The sequence below is a fragment of the Lampetra planeri genome, unplaced genomic scaffold, assembly GCF_965212315.1.
Source record: "Lampetra planeri unplaced genomic scaffold, kcLamPlan1.2.h2 scaffold_118, whole genome shotgun sequence".
Classification (NCBI taxonomy): Eukaryota; Metazoa; Chordata; class Hyperoartia; order Petromyzontiformes; family Petromyzontidae; genus Lampetra; species Lampetra planeri.
The window spans coordinates 97,990-114,336 of NW_027613893.1; the positions used below are offsets into that span (position 1 = coordinate 97,990).

The 16,347-nt window shown below is 51.6% G+C and overlaps 1 protein-coding gene across 1 annotated transcript in view; it reads left to right on the forward strand.

The window, feature by feature from the left end:
* The first annotated feature begins 9,551 nt into the window (after nucleotides 1-9,551).
* LOC144738829 (uncharacterized) overlaps nucleotides 9,552-16,347 on the forward strand; it is a 31,177-nt gene continuing 24,381 nt past the window's right edge. The window contains exons 1-6 of the mRNA XM_078621817.1: nucleotides 9,552-9,800; nucleotides 10,504-10,609; nucleotides 12,659-12,760; nucleotides 13,195-13,457; nucleotides 14,401-14,540; nucleotides 14,991-15,024. Coding sequence (XP_078477943.1) covers nucleotides 9,759-9,800; nucleotides 10,504-10,609; nucleotides 12,659-12,760; nucleotides 13,195-13,457; nucleotides 14,401-14,540; nucleotides 14,991-15,024 — 687 coding nt within the window. The 5' untranslated portion in view covers nucleotides 9,552-9,758. The remainder of the gene's footprint in view (nucleotides 9,801-10,503; nucleotides 10,610-12,658; nucleotides 12,761-13,194; nucleotides 13,458-14,400; nucleotides 14,541-14,990; nucleotides 15,025-16,347) is intronic.

The window sequence follows — 16,347 nt, forward strand, 5'->3', positions numbered from 1 at the left end:
TATAGGGCAGTCTGTGCACAAATGCCACCCTCCCTCAGCATTTCGCTTGGGAGATCATCTCTGCCCGGTGCCTTCCCTGGTCTCAGACTCCGGATCACCCTCAGTACTTCCTCAACAGCTGGCACCTCAGCCAGCCACTCACAGGGGGTGACCTCTTCCAATATTTGAGGCACCGTAGCCTCAGCAGGGTTATCCCCAATTTGTGCCATGATGTTTTCCTGGCTGAGAGATTTTCCCTCCCCCAGGACCTCAGAAATGCTCAGCAAATCTGCATACCTGTTCCTGGGGGTCGGAGATTGGATCACCGTTTTTTCCTCTAATGATGGTAATAGGTGTGGCGCTGCAGGTTACTTTTTTGATGGAGTTAAATAGTGATTTGTGATCGCGGGCCACTGAGGCAGACTCCATCTCCTCAGCAACCCGCGACCACCACCCATCCTTACAGCGCCTTACGGCTCTCCGAACCTCCGAGCGAAGGCTGCCTTAAACCTCCTCATTCTCTGACGTGGGATGCTGTAGGCGATGAGAGTGGGCCTGTTGCTTTTTCTCAATTAACCTGAACACCTCCTTTGTCAGCCAGGGTTTCTGGGGAGGTCTGGAACGCGTACTCAAAGCAGCCATTGCAGCTGCATGAGTCACAGTCTTAAACCTCGCCCATTTACCCTCGACATCAGGTGGAGTGGGGGACGATGCCAACCCCAGCTGCAAGCGATGATGAAATTCTCGCTTGCAACTTTCATCAGCTAACTGAGACCAGGCCACTTTTGGTTGGAATGGGATCCTGGGTGTACACCCACAGAGACGCCCATAGTCTCTCTCTGTCTCTTTGCCCCCCCCCCCTTCTCTCTCTGTCTCTCTCCTGCAGACTCTTTCGGAAAGCCTGGTTGGCCGTCCATGACACGTATCCCGGTCAGCGTCCCCCCCCCCCCCGCGTCACGTGCTGCGGGGATGTCGGGCACAGCTCGTGAGCTTCATCAAATACTGCCTGCCGTGAGAACAAACTCGCACACCGCACGCACCACACACACCGTACGCACCGCACGCACCACACACACCGTACGCACGCACCACACACACCGCGCGCACCGCACGCATACCACACGCTCCACACCGCACGCATACCACACGCAACGCACCACGCACACCACACGCACACCACACGCACACCACACGCACACCACACGCACACACAGACAAAAAGCTCTTTCCTCCTGACGATCGCTTGTGTTGTGATCTAAACGTTGTTGTTTTTGTTTAATTTTTGTATCGTTTTTATTTAATTTTTTGTTATTAAAAGAACCAAAAAGTAAGTTCACATTATAGACTGCCAGGTTGAAAACAAGGCTACAGTCTACATTATAGACTGCCAGTACACTCACTTCGATTAATAACCAGGCTACAGTCTACATTATAGACTTCCAGTACACTCACCCAGCCTAATAACCAGGCTACAATCTACATTATAGACCGCCAGTACACTCACTTAGATTAATAACCAGGCTACAGTCTACATTAATGTTTTTTAGTTTTTTATTATTTAAATTTGTATATATTTTTTTTATCATTTTGATTTTGATTCACTTGATTATTATTATTTTTACCATCTACGTGACTTTACCCAAAGAACACCTCCCCAGTATAGCCTTAACAGACTGCAGGGGCAAGTGCTGTTAGCGAGCACCTATTAAGGCTACCGGCACTGTGGCACACGAGGGGGTGGGTGGCCAACGTCACGCCCGGCCGCCTTTGTCTCCCCATTGGCGGTGTCTACCCTACACCACCGCTACACCAGGACACACATTTTGAGGCCGAGTTGACCTAGAGGAGAGGAGGCCCAGGTACCGGTGTCGGATAATTATCGGAACTCGCCGGCTGAGTTGGTGGCCGTGAGCGGGAATCGAACTCTGGTCTCTGCCGGGTTCGTAGTGGCTCAGCGGAGCGCTAACCGCTGCACCACCGCTCCCCTCTCCCGTGTCCCCACCTCAGATGTGATCCGCAACTGCGGGGGACTCCGGATCAGGCGCTGGCTCACGGCTGGCTCCAGACCGGGGCAAACGCCACCACCAGCTTGGCCACCACCACCACGCCCAGCCAACTACCACCACCACCACGCCCAGCCAACTACCACCACCACCACGCCCAGCTCGGCCACTACCACCACCCCCAGCCACCACCACCACCACGCCCAGCCAACTACCACCACCACCACGCCCAGCTCGGCCACTACCACCACCCCCAGCCACCACCACCACCACGCCCAGCCAACTACCACCACCACCCCCAGCCACCACCACCACCACCACGCCCAGCCACTACCACCACCCCCAGCCACCACCACCACCACGCCCAGCTCGGCCACTACCACCACCCCCAGCCACCACCACCACCACGCCCAGCTCGGCCACTACCACCACCCCCAGCCACCACCACCACCCCCAGCTTGGCCACCACCATCATACGCTGAATCACTCATCATACACTGACTCGCTCATGCGCTGACTAACACATCATACACTCAAGCTACTACTGACTCACATCATACACCGACTCAGACTCACTCATCATACACTCACTCACACTACCACCGACTCACTTGCACATCATACGCTGACTCGCTCATGCGCTGACTAACACATCGTGTGCTGACTCACACATCATACAATCAAGCTACTACTGACTCACACATACGCTGACTCACACATCATACGCTGACTCACACACCAAACACTCACACTACCGCTGACTCACACATACACTCAAGTTACTACTGACTCACTCAAACATCATACGCTGACTCACTCCTCATACGCTGACTCGCTCATGCGCTGACTAACACATCGTGCGCTGACTCACACATCATACACTCAAGCTACTACTGACTCACACATACGCTGACTCACACATCATACGCTGACTCACACACCATACACTCACACTACCGCTGACTCACTCACACATACACTCAAGTTACTACTGACTCACTCAAACATCATACGCTGACTCACTCCTCATACGCTGACTCGCTCATGCGCTGACGAACACATCGTGCGCTGACTCACACATCATACACTCAAGCTACTACTCACTCACACGTACGCTGACTCACACATCATACGCTGACTCGCACATCATACACTCACACTACCGCTGACTCACTCACACATACACTCAAGCTACTACCGACTCACTCAAACATCATACGCTGACTCGCATCTTTCACTTAAGCTACTACTGACTCACTCATCATGCACTGACTCACTCATCATACGCTGACTCACTCATACACTCGCTCACGCTGCCGCTGACTCACTCACACATCATACACTTGGAGTGTCGTGCTGCCAGCTATGGCTGCAAGTTTGGTCGTACATGTTATGTATATCGTTGTTAAAATTTTAATCACAGCTACTATGATTACCGTTGTTACGTTGTTTTTATAGCTTTATTTTGGTGATTCGAAAACATGGTTAATCTAAATTGTCTTATGGTTGTTGGCTTGCACCACTGATTTTTGCACACAGCGTTTTAATACTTTTTTTTGGGGCAATATTTGCTGGTTTATTCCAGGATGTTTCTGTTGGTCGTCGTCGCTTTAAGATGTTCTGTGTTCACATTTTGTTTGTTGCGGTTGCACCCGACTCAAGAGCCACATGGCTCACAGGGTTATAACTAATAAATGAAACATCAATAAATGAAACTTGAAACACTCGCTCAACACACACACGCTCACCACACAACTCACTATACACGCTCACCACACACACTCACTATATACACGCACACGCTCACCACACACTATATACACGCACACGCTCACCACACACTCACTATATACGTATCACACACGCTCACCACACACTATACACACACGCTCACCACACACACTCACTATATACACGCACACGCTCACCACACACACTATATACGTACCACATACACGCTCACCACACACTATATAGTATATAGTGAGTGTGTGGTGAGCTTGTGGTGTGTATATAGTATATACACACCACATACACGCTCACCACACACTATATACACGCTCACCACACACGCACTACAGGTAGTCCTCTACTTATGATGGAGATGCGTTATGACGACCCCATCGTAAGTCGAAAATATTGCAAGTCGAAGATGGCCTATAGCCTACCCAGGAGTCTTAAAGAATGGTGATAATTTAGCAAAACAGCAATTTACAGTAGCGTACTGTATAAACTACATACTGTATGTATTAATTACAATACTGTATTGCCCAGTAAAATGCAAAGTAAAAAACGAGGTAAATTCTTAGCCTACCTATATGAACTGCAATTTAATAGAAAGTTTTTTTCAGGAAACAATCCTATCTGCTATAAAAACGTTTAACATGCATTAAACGTACGTATCGTATCGTGGTAACCTTAAAATCAATTCGCTAAAGCTACGTATCGTACACGCATTGAACGTATCGTATTATTGTACTGTACTCTCCAAGATTCTGTCCGTCGTCTGCATACTTGAACGATGTTTAATTTAGTGTGTTCTTTCTCCCTCTCTACTAATGTTCAAACTTGTCTTACTTTACTACGCGTTTTCCGCACTCATTGACATGTTAATTTTGTATCTAACCCCCTCCATCTCTCTGCCCCCGCCCCCCTCTGCCTATTTAAGGCCACTCAACAGAGACGATCTCCCTCTCTGTACCTGTGTTACTCTCTCTGTATCTTGGTGATATCTGTCTGCTTATATGTCTGTCTATAGTTTTTCTGGTTAGAATTTTTTGTTGCTATTTCATTTATACCTGATGACGATTGCTTGTGTTGCAATCGAAACGTCGTGATTTTTATTTTATTTTACTTTTATTAATTTTTTACCTACGTGACTTTACCGAAAAAAACTAAGAATATGATGTTAGGTTGTTGATGGCTACATTAACTTAGTTGTCGGAAGAGGAGGGATGGCGGTGATTAAAGTACAGCACCGTACCTCGTACGCTGCTGCGTTTGCTTGCCACGCGAAATGTAAAATATTTTTCAATTTTGTCGTATCGATATCGCCATCGTAAGATCAAAATATCGGAAGTCGGACCCATCGTAACCCGGGAACTACCTGTATATACACGCACCACACACTCGCACTCCCGTAGGGTTCAGCTGTGTCAGACGACTCAATAGCGGTCACCACACATGTGTTGAGTAGTTCCTGACGGAGGTAAGTTAGGGGCTTTTGCCAGGGTTTATTAAAGCTTATCAATATTACACAGCAGGGTACACAACTCCCAGTGGCTAGGGGTGGTCCTACTCTTGAGTCCGGGTCCCTGCCGGCTAGCTCCGGTCTCTCGTGTCGGATCGTGTAGTCTACCGACTCCACCGAGCGGAGAGAAAAGCACCTCTACGGCTACCACCGGCTTCTCCCCAGACTCCCTATTCGATCCCTCTCTCTACCCCTGGTTCCCTCTTCAACATGTTTACTTTACCCGTTCCCACAGTGACCCCACTCACGTCACGGGGTATCCCTTAAGTACCCTAGGAGACGTGACGTCATGTGCACTGTCCAGCGCGCGGACGCCACTACTCTACACATGCACTGGACACAGCCACGCTCACTGCACTCGCCACACGCTCACCCCACACTCAGCCCAGTAGCCTAGCCAGGGCGGCGTGCCCACCCTTACCCCAGACTCCAACCCATGTTGGTTTTCATCCGGTGACAGTCTTTAAAGGAGGAGGATGAGGGAGGGAGTGATCTTGCCACACGGTTCCCAGGACATGGGGAGTGGGGAGAGGGAGGCCTGGTGCAGGCACTGGGGCTAGAAGCCTGCCTAGGCCCACCACGTGGTGTGTGAGTGTTTAAAAAAGGTAATAATTTAATATGTTGCATTGTACATGAAGTCATCGTTTTGTAAATTGTTATTATTGTAAATATATTGTTAATATCGTAAATATATTGTAAGAGTGTTATTATCGGTTATAAATAACTCCGACCAAAACTATCACGTTGCCATACATAGCAGGCGTGACCAAAAAGATCTCCAAAATTCTAAACAAACATAAGATCCAAGTCCGATTCAGTACAGTGCATAAAATCCGTGATTTGATTCCATCTGTGAAGGATGTCGTTCCTGACTTACAGTATCCTGGAGTCTACAAATTGAGTTGCATTTGTGGTGATTGCTAATTTGGAGAAACGAAACGTCATGTTTCTGATCGTGTCCGCGAGCACAAGTCAGATCTGAAACACGGCAGAACTGATTCTTCTGCCGTTGCCGATCATTGCTACAACTCGGTGGGCTCTCATGAAATTGTATTTTCCGAGACCAAGGTTCTCTGCAAACCTCCCGGCTACCATCAAAGGTTTGTACACGAAGCCATACAAATATACAAACACAGACATAATTTCAACCGTGATGACGGTTACAAACTGAGTAATCATTGGAAAGATGTGATTAACCATGCAAAAAAGATTTAACTACAATTATTTGCCAATCTTATTTGACAGACAACCATTACTGTTGTACCATGTTTAGTGGTGGTCTTCTTGTTACAGGTTGAGTCACAAACCGCACCTCTCCATAACAAAGGCTCAGCCTTTGTTATGCAGTCTATTCTTAGTCTCAAGCCTCACCTTACCATATTAATAATAAGTATGCGGCCCTTGCCCCACCACCTCCAACCATTATATAAACGCAGTGGTAACTCCTGCAATCTCTCGTTTACTTGATACAGCTGTCGTGGCTGTGACTGTACCACCTGAAGACGGAAGCTTGTGTTGCCTCCGAAACGTGATTTTTATTTTATTTTACATTTTAATGTTTTTACCTACGTGACTTTACCGAAAAAACCTAAGAATATGAATCATTGCAGTCACGAAAGCTTCAAATCTAGAAGGAATAAATAAAGTCGCCAGGACGTGAAATAACGTTGCAGACACGTGGTTTGTGCCTTAGATCTGTCAGTGCCGTGTGAGTGGGTTCATGATGGAATGGCCGTGTCATCCACCCACTTGTTCACTCATCTATCCATTCACCCACCCACCCAATCGTTCACTCGCCCAACCACCCACCTACTCGTTTACTTACCCACCTACTCATTCCCTCATCCACCCAGGCATTGACTCATCCACTCGCCCACCCACAAACTCTACCACTCATCCACCCACAAACTCTACCACTCATCCACCCACAAACTCACTCTACCACCCAACCACTCATCAACCCACCAACTTGCTCTACCACCCAACCACTCACCAACCAACTCACTTTACCACTCACACTCACCCACGAATTAACACTAGCACCCACTCACTAATTTATTCACACACCCAATAATTTAACCACCCACTCATTTGCCCACCTGTAAAGACGGTGCGTGGACTAGCGGTCACGCGCAGGCTAGGTGACAGAGAAGGGAACCATCTGGAATCTCCAGATCGTGGCCAGGAGCGGAGGGATGACCACGCCGGGGATAAAAAGGAGCGAGGAGCGAGAATCGGGGCTGCTGCAGAGGTCGCAACCGGGTACCCGATACCCGTACCCTACCCTACCTGATACCCGGCCGGGTACGGGTACCCGTTTGCGACCCTGGTGCGGCCGGGTACGGGTAGCCACACGTGACTCACCCCAACCAATGAGTGAGAAGGCCGTGAGTCACTGGTGAGTCACCATTTGTCACTTATTTCCCACCGTCTTGTCTCTTCTCACAATTCAAGTTCCTAGAATCAACCCACCCGCGCCTGCAACGTGGCTTCATCCCAGAGGTCGCAATCAGGTACCGGATACCCGTACCCTACCCGTACCCGGCCGGGTACGGGTAGGGTACGGGTACCCGTTTGCGACCCTGGTGCGGCCGGGTACGGGTAAGGAATCAAAACCCGTTTGCGACCTCTGCTGTGAAGCGACCAAAGGGCCGTCCATAAATGACGTCACGCGATTATGGACGATTTTTGACCCCCCCCCCCCCTCGTCACACGGCGTCGTAAAATGTCAGACCCCCCCCCCCTCAAATATGACGTCACAAAGCTCTGCCCCCCCCCCCAAAACCATATTTCCATTTTGAAAATAAAACGTGCTTCAAATCGCTTTAAACTATTGTCATTGTAGTGTTGTTATAACAAACAGCGTTATATACAAATAGTGTTATAACAAAGTGTTATTATAAGAAATCTATATTTTGGTTCTTTCGGTAAAGTCACGTAGAAGGGAAATAATAATAAAACAGCGTCTTTCCAACAGACCTGTTCTTCACCTGAGGACGGCTGCTTGCGTTGTAGCCGAAACGTCGTGAGAATTATTAAATGTTTTATTTTTATAATTTTATTATTTCCCTTCTACGTGACTTTACCGAAAGAACCAAGAAGATGAATCCCTGCAGTCACGAAAGCTTTAAATCGAAAAAAAAAATCTAAATTTATTTAGTTGCGCATTTTGATGTGACGTCACATTTCTCAACCCCCCCCCCTCGTCACACTTCGTCACAAATGTCTGACCCCCCCCCCCCCCCCTAGGTGCGTGACGTCATTTATGGACGGCCCCCAAGTTTCACTAAAGAAACCCTCTGCAGTTTGTGTCGTCCGAGAGTCATTACACACCCACTCACTAATTTATGCATTCACCCACCCACCCACTCATTCACCCACCCACGCATTCACCCACCCATTCACCCACCCACTCATTCACCCACCCATTCACCCACCCACTCATTTAGCCGCCCACTCATTCACCCACCTACTCATTCACCCACCTACTCATTCACCCACCCACTAATTCACCCACCCACTCATTCACCCACCCACTAATTCACCCACCCACTCATTCACCCACCCACTCATTCACCCACCCACTCATTCACCCACCCACTCATTTAGCCGCCCACTAATTCACCCACCCACTCATTCACCCACCTACTCATTCACCCACCCATTCACCCACCCACTCATTTAGCCACCCACTCATTTAGCCGCCCACTCATTCACCCACCCACTCATTCACCCACCCACTCATTCACCCACCCATTCATTCACCCACCCATTCACCCACCTACTCATTCACCCACCCACTCATTCACCCACCCACTCATTCACCCACCCACTCATTCACCCACCCATTCATTCACCCACCCATTCACCCACCTACTCATTCACCCACCCACTCATTCACCCACCCACTCATTCACCCACCCATTCATTCACCCACTCATTCACCCATCCACTCATTCACCCATCCACTCATTCACCCATCCACTCATTCACCCACCCACCCATTTACCCACTCACCCACCCATCCATTCACCCACCCACCAATTTATTCATACACCCATTTATACATCCATCCACTTACCCACCCACACATCCACCCATTCACCCACCCACTAATTTTATTAAATTTAATTTCCGGAGGCGGGAATCGAACGCGGGCGGGCGGGCAGGCAGGCGGCACGCGCGAAACCAATAAATATGCAAATGAGCCGAATCAACCAATCACCGTGCAGATAATTAATTAATTGGCTGTTGTTGGGGGGTGTGGGGGGAAGATTTAAAAAAGGGCGGGAAACAAGGCCGAGGCGTTGCCTGGGCCTCGTCACTGCAACGTGAAAAGGCTTCAGAACCCGTTCCCGCCAAAAAAAAAATGATTATTTTCCTTACGTTGAAGTAATTTATCAGAGGGCTTTTTTGTTTGTTATTTACGATCGTTTTAAAAGCGGCGTAACGACGAGAAGCGAAAGGGGGAAGATTTGGAAGTAAAAAAAAAATATTTTTAAAGATTGGCGACTCCCTGAGGGGAAATGTTGCTACGAATTTGTTGCGAGTCGCTGTCAACCGAGCGTGTGAGTAGCAACAGAGACCATTTGTCGCGTTCTTACAAACAATAAACTCGTGTGAGCGTCGTAAACTTGATTAAAAGTGTTGTTATTACGTGATTTTAGTTTTTATACATCGCCACCATTTTTTTACTTGCAATTGGTCACTCGCCTCTCTGTATAGCGGATACATTCCAATGTGGTGCTGCTGATGATGGTGGTGGTGGTGCTGATGATGGTGGTGGTGGTAGTCCTGCTGATGATGGTCGTGGTGGTGGTGCTGATGATGATGGTCGTGGTGGTGGTGCTGATGATGATGGTCGTGGTGGTGGTGGTGGTGGTGCTGATGATGATGATGGTGGTGGTGGTGGTGGTGCTGATGTTGATGGTGCTGATGGTCATGATGATGACGGTGGTGGTGGTGGTGGTGGTGATGATGGTGGTGCTGATGATGGTGGTGGTGCTGATGATGATGGTGATGGTGGTGGTGCTGATGATGGTGGTGATGCTGCTCATGATGGTGGTGGTGCTGATGATGGTGGTGGTGCTGATGGTGGTGGTGCTGATGACGATGGTGGTGGTGGTGCTGATGATGGTGACGATGGTGGTGGTGGTGCTGATGATGGTGACGATGGTGGTGGTGGTGCTCCTGCTGATGGTGTTGGTGGTCCTGATGCTGCTGATGATGATGATGGTGATGCTGATGATGGTGCTAATGATGTTTTCCCAGATGGAACTGCGTGTGTCCCACCCAGCCTCCTTGACACAATGGACATGGATCCTCGTCATCATCATCAGCATCTCCTTGCCACCTCTTGCCTCTGCCTCCCCGAATGGTGAATTCTTAAGACTTCCATCAGAGACACTGAGAGCCTGGGTCCAAGCCCTGGGTCTGGGTGTCTCTCTCTCAGGGGGTTCATAGTGGCTGTGTCAGATACACTGAGAGCCTGGGTTCAAGCCCTGGGTCTGGGTGTCTCTCTCTCAGGGGGTTCATAGTGGCTGTGTCAGATACACTGAGAGCCTGGGTCCAAGCCCTGGGTCTGGGTGTCTCTCTCTCAGGGGGTTCATAGTGGCTGTGTCAGATACACTGAGAGCCTGGGTTCAAGCCCTGGGTCTGGGTGTCTCTCTCTCAGGGGGTTCATAGTGGCTGTGTCAGATACACTGAGAGCCTGGGTCCAAGCCCTGGGTCTGGGTGTCTCTCTCTCAGGGGGTTCATAGTGGCTGTGTCAGATACACTGAGAGCCTGGGTCCAAGCCCTGGGTCTGGGTGTCTCTCTCTCAGGGGGTTCATAGTGGCCGTGTCAGATACACTGAGAGCCTGGGTCCAAGCCCTGGGTCTGGGTGTCTCTCTCTCAGGGGGTTCATAGTGGCTGTGTCAGATACACTGAGAGCCTGGGTCCAAGCCCTGGGTCTGGGTGTCTCTCTCTCAGGGGGTTCATAGTGGCTGTGTCTGAGACACTGAGATCCTGGGTTCAAGCCCTGGGTCTGGGTGTCTCTCTCTCTAAGGGGGTTCACGATGGCCGTGTCAGAGACACTGAGATCCTGGGTTCAAGCCCTGGGTCTGGGTGTCTCTCTCTCTCAGGGGGTTCGCGATGGCCGTGTCAGAGACACTGAGATCCTGGGTTCAAGCCCTGGGTCTGGGTGTCTCTCTCTCTAAGGGGGTTCACGATGGCCGTGTCAGAGACACTGAGATCCTGGGTTCAAGCCCTGGGTCTGGGTGTCTCTCTCTCTAAGGGGGTTCACGATGGCCGTGTTAGAGACACTGAGAGTTTGGGTTCAAGCCCTGGGTCTGGGTGTCTCTCTCTCTCTCAGGGGGTTCGCGATGGCCGTGTCAGAGACACTGAGATCCTGGGTTCAAGCCCTGGGTCTGGGTGTCTCTCTCTCTAAGGGGGTTCACGATGGCCGTGTTAGAGACACTGAGAGTTTGGGTTCAAGCCCTGGGTCTGGGTGTCTCTCTCTCTCTCAGGGGGTTCGCGATGGCCGTGTCAGAGACACTGAGATCCTGGGTTCAAGCCCTGGGTCTGGGTGTCTCTCTCTCTCAGGGGTTCATAGTGGCCGTGTCGGAGACACTGAGATCCTGGGTTCAAGCCCTGGGTCTGGGTGTCTCTCTCTCTCAGGGGGTTCGTGATGGCCGTGTCAGAGACACTGAGATCCTGGGTTCAAGCCCTGGGTCTGGGTGTCTCTCTCTCTAAGGGGGTTCACGATGGCCGTGTCAGAGACACTGAGATCCTGGGTTCAAGCCCTGGGTCTGGGTGTCTCTCTCTCTCAGGGGGTTCGCGATGGCCGTGTCAGAGACACTGAGATCCTGGGTTCAAGCCCTGGGTCTGGGTGTCTCTCTCTCTAAGGGGGTTCACGATGGCCGTGTTAGAGACACTGAGAGTTTGGGTTCAAGCCCTGGGTCTGGGTGTCTCTCTCTCTCTCTCAGGGGGTTCGCGATGGCCGTGTCAGAGACACTGAGATCCTGGGTTCAAGCCCTGGGTCTGGGTGTCTCTCTCTCTCAGGGGTTCATAGTGGCCGTGTCGGAGACACTGAGATCCTGGGTTCAAGCCCTGGATCTGGGTGTTTCTCTCTCTGGCCGTGTCTGCTGCTGATACAACTCGCAACATTGTTTGCTGATGATGATTCTGCCACCGATTTCAACGATGTGGATTCTAATGATGCTAGAGTCCTCTACCGATGATGCTGCCACTTAATGGATTTGCTGTCAACGATGGTTTCTGATGATGATGATGATGGTGGTGGTGATGATGATGGTGGTGGTGGTACTGCTGTTGATGGTGGTGGTGGTCCTGCTGCTGTTGATGATGGTGGTGGTCCTGCTGATGGTGGTGGTGGTGCTACTGCTGCTGGAGCCACACCGATTGACCCCACGTTGACCCTCTCCAGGTTGCGATCCCAACCCCTGTGACCTGAAACTTCCCTGCATCGCCCAGGGGTCAAGGTTCACCTGCGTGTGCCCCGTCGATTCTTCGAACGCGAACTGCGTGGGTGGGTGAGGGTGGGGCGGTGGGTGAGCGGGTGGCCGAGTGGTTGGGTTGGTGAGCGGGTGGCCGAGTGGTTGGGTTGTTGGGTTGGTGAGCGGGTGGGTTGGTGAGCGGGTGGGTTGGTGAGCGGGTTGGTGAGTGGGTGGGTTGGTGAGCGGGTGGCCAAGTAGTTGGGTGGGTGGCCGAGTGGTTGAGTTGGTGAGTGGGTGGGTGGGTTGGTGAGTGGGTGGGTGGCCGAGTGGTTGGGTGGGTTGGTGAGTGGGTGGGTGGCCAAGTGGTTGGGTGGGTTGGTGAGTGGGTGGGTGGCCAAGTGGTTGGGTGGGTTGGTGAGTGGGTGGGTGGCCGAGTGGTTGGGTGGGTTGGTGAGTGGGTGGGTGGCCGAGGGGTTGGGTGGGTGGGCGCATCAATCTCCTCCCTCCCCTCCCGTCCCCACGGCAGCCAACACCACCAACACCACCACCTCGGCGTCCGCTTTATGGCTCGACTGCGGCGCCTCGCGGGTCCTCCTGCGTCTCTCCGCGGAGCTGCTGGCGGCGTGGGCCCCCCGTGCCGTGGGGGGCCCCGCCGCAGCGGCCCCCCGGGGCCCCCCGCGGTCCGCCAACCCGTCCTGCGCGGCCCGCCGAGAGCGGCTGGTCACCGGAACCGGCTCGGCGCTTTCCTTCCGCTACGACGCCAGCCGCATGTGCGACGCCGAGATCCGGGTAGGAGAGAGTCGCCGCCCGCCCGCCCGCCCGCCCCCGCCCCTCCGCCGCCCCGCCCGGAGGCACTCGCCTTGTGGAGGTGCAGAGACTCGATTCTAGATTTGAAGCTTTCGTGACTGCAAGAATTCGTATTCTTAGGTGTTTGTTTGGTGAAGTCACGTGGGTAAAAAAATTTAAATTAATAAAATAAAAATAGAATAAAAATGACGACGTTTCGGAGGCAACACAAGCTTCCGTCTTCAGGTGGAACCGTCACAGCACGATAGCTGTATCAAGTAAAGAGAAATTCCAAGATAACAGTCCTTGTATATATACTGGTTGAGGGTGGGAGGAGCCAAGGTAGGCCCCTGGATATTATTTTTGTGAGGTTCGGTGCGGCTGAAGCACGCTGCCAGGAATGAGTCTTTGTTGTGTAGACTGGTTGAACTGGGAGGTTCCAAGAGTTGTTAAGGTGCAGTTGATGTAAAGGTGTAAATGGGACTGAGCCTTTTGTTATGTAGATGAAACAGCACTTTGCTACGTTGCTGGGATTAATTCTAGATTTGCCAATTATATGTGGTAAAACTTTAAGTAGGAAAACCAGTGTGAGAAAAGGAAGAAGAAACTATACGGTAACTGAAGAATAGTGCCTGTCAAGTAAGATGGTCCATATGTGTAGTTAAATCACCACCTCCTCACCCCCACCACCACCTCACCCTCCCCACCACCATCCCCCCACCACCACTACCATCCCCCCACCACCTCACCACCACCACCCTCCCCACCACCTCACCACCACCTCCCCACCACCAACTACCACCTCGCCACCACCTCCCCACCACCATCCCCCCACCACCACTACCATCCCCCCCACCACCTCACCACCACCTCCCCACCACCACCTCCCCACCACCAACTACCACCTCACCACCACCACCCTCCCCACCACCACCTCCCCACCCAGGACAACGGGACACACCTGTGGTACGTGAACAAGGTTGTCGTGGGAGGAGATGACGGAGGAGACTTCTCCATCACCTACTCGTGCCCCTACCCACGCCGCCCCACGGCACAGGCCGCCTACCCCATCGTCATCCCAGCCAGGTGCTGGTGCTGCTGGTGGTGGTGGTGGTAGTGGTGGTATACATTGTGGTGGTGCTATTTGTGGTATAGATTGTGGTGGTGGTGGTGGTGGTGGTAGTGGTGGTAATGTTGGTATACATTGTGGTGGTAGTGGTGGTAAAGATTGTGGTGGTGGTGGTGGCAATGTTGGTATACATTGTGGTGGTGGTAAAGATTGTGGTGGTGATGGTGGTAATGTTGGTATACATTGTGGTGGTGGTAAAGATTGTGGTGGTGATGGTGGTAATGTTGGTATACATTGTGGTGGTGGTAAAGATTGTGGTGATGGTGGTAATGTTGGTATACATTGTGGTGGTGGTAAAGATTGTGGTGATGGTGGTAATGTTGGTATACATTGTGGTAAAGATTGTGGTGGTGGTGATGTTTACATAGATGGTGGCGCTGACTCCGTCTGTTCTTTTTTCTTTCCAGCAACACCAACACCTTGATTCTGGCCAATACCACGGTGAGTCGCCACGATGATGACGACGACGTCCGTCCAATTACCCCGAGGAGACGCGGGAGAACCTGAAATCCCCGCTCGCTCTTCTGATCGCTCGTTACCCTCCCGTCTCGTTTATCCAAATCGTGTCTCTCTCCGCGTGTGTGTCTCTCTCTCCGCGTGTGTGTGTGTGTCTCTCTCTCCGTGTGTGTGTCTCTCTCTCTCCGTGTGTGTGTCTCTCTCTCTCCGTGTGTGTGTCTCTCTCTCCGTGTGTGTGTCTCTCTCTCCGTGTGTGTGTCTCTCTCTCCGTGTGTGTGTCTCTCTCTCCGTGTGTGTGTCTCTCTCTCCGTGTGTGTGTCTCTCTCTCCGTGTGTGTGTCTCTCTCTCCGTGTGTGTGTCTCTCTCTCCGTGTGTGTGTGGTGTGTCTCTCTCTCCGTGTGTGTGTGTGTGTCTCTCTCTCCGTGTGTGTGTGTGTGTCTCTCTCTCCGTGTGTGTGTGTGTGTCTCTCTCTCCGTGTGTGTGTGTCTCTCTCTCCGTGTGTGTGTGTCTCTCTCTCCGTGTGTGTGTGTCTCTCTCTCCGTGTGTGTGTGTCTCTCTCTCCGTGTGTGTGTGTGTGTCTCTCTCTCCGTGTGTGTGTGTGTGTCTCTCTCTCCGTGTGTGTGTGTGTGTCTCTCTCTCCGTGTGTGTGTGTGTGTCTCTCTCTCCGTGTGTGTGTGTGTGTCTCTCTCTCCGTGTGTGTGTGTGTGTGTCTCTCTCCGTGTGTGTGTGTGTGTGTCTCTCTCTCCGTGTGTGTGTGTGTGTGTCTCTCTCTCCGTGTGTGTGTGTGTGTGTCTCTCTCTCCGTGTGTGTGTGTGTGTCTCTCTCTCCGTGTGTGTGTCTCTCTCTCCGTGTGTGTGTCTCTCTCCCGTGTGTGTGTCTCTCTCTCCGTGTGTGTGTCTCTCTCTCCGTGTGTGTGTGTGTGTCTCTCTCTCTCCGTGTGTGTGTGTGTGTGTCTCTCTCTCCGTGTGTGTGTGTGTGTGTCTCTCTCTCCGTGTGTGTGTGTGTGTCTCTCTCTCCGTGTGTGTGTGTGTGTGTCTCTCTCTCCGTGTGTGTGTGTGTGTCTCTCTCTCCGTGTGTGTGTGTGTGTCTCTCTCTCCGTGTGTGTGTGTGTGTGTCTCTCTCTCCGTGTGTGTGTGTGTGTGTCTCTCTCTCCGTGTGTGTGTGTGTGTCTCTCTCTCCGTGTGTGTGTGTGTCTCTCTCTCCGTGTGTGTGTGTGTGTGTCTCTCTCTCCGTGTGTGTGTGTGTGTGTCTCTCTCTCCGTGTGTGTGTGTGTGTGTCTCTCTCTCCGTGTGTGTGTGTGTCTCTCTC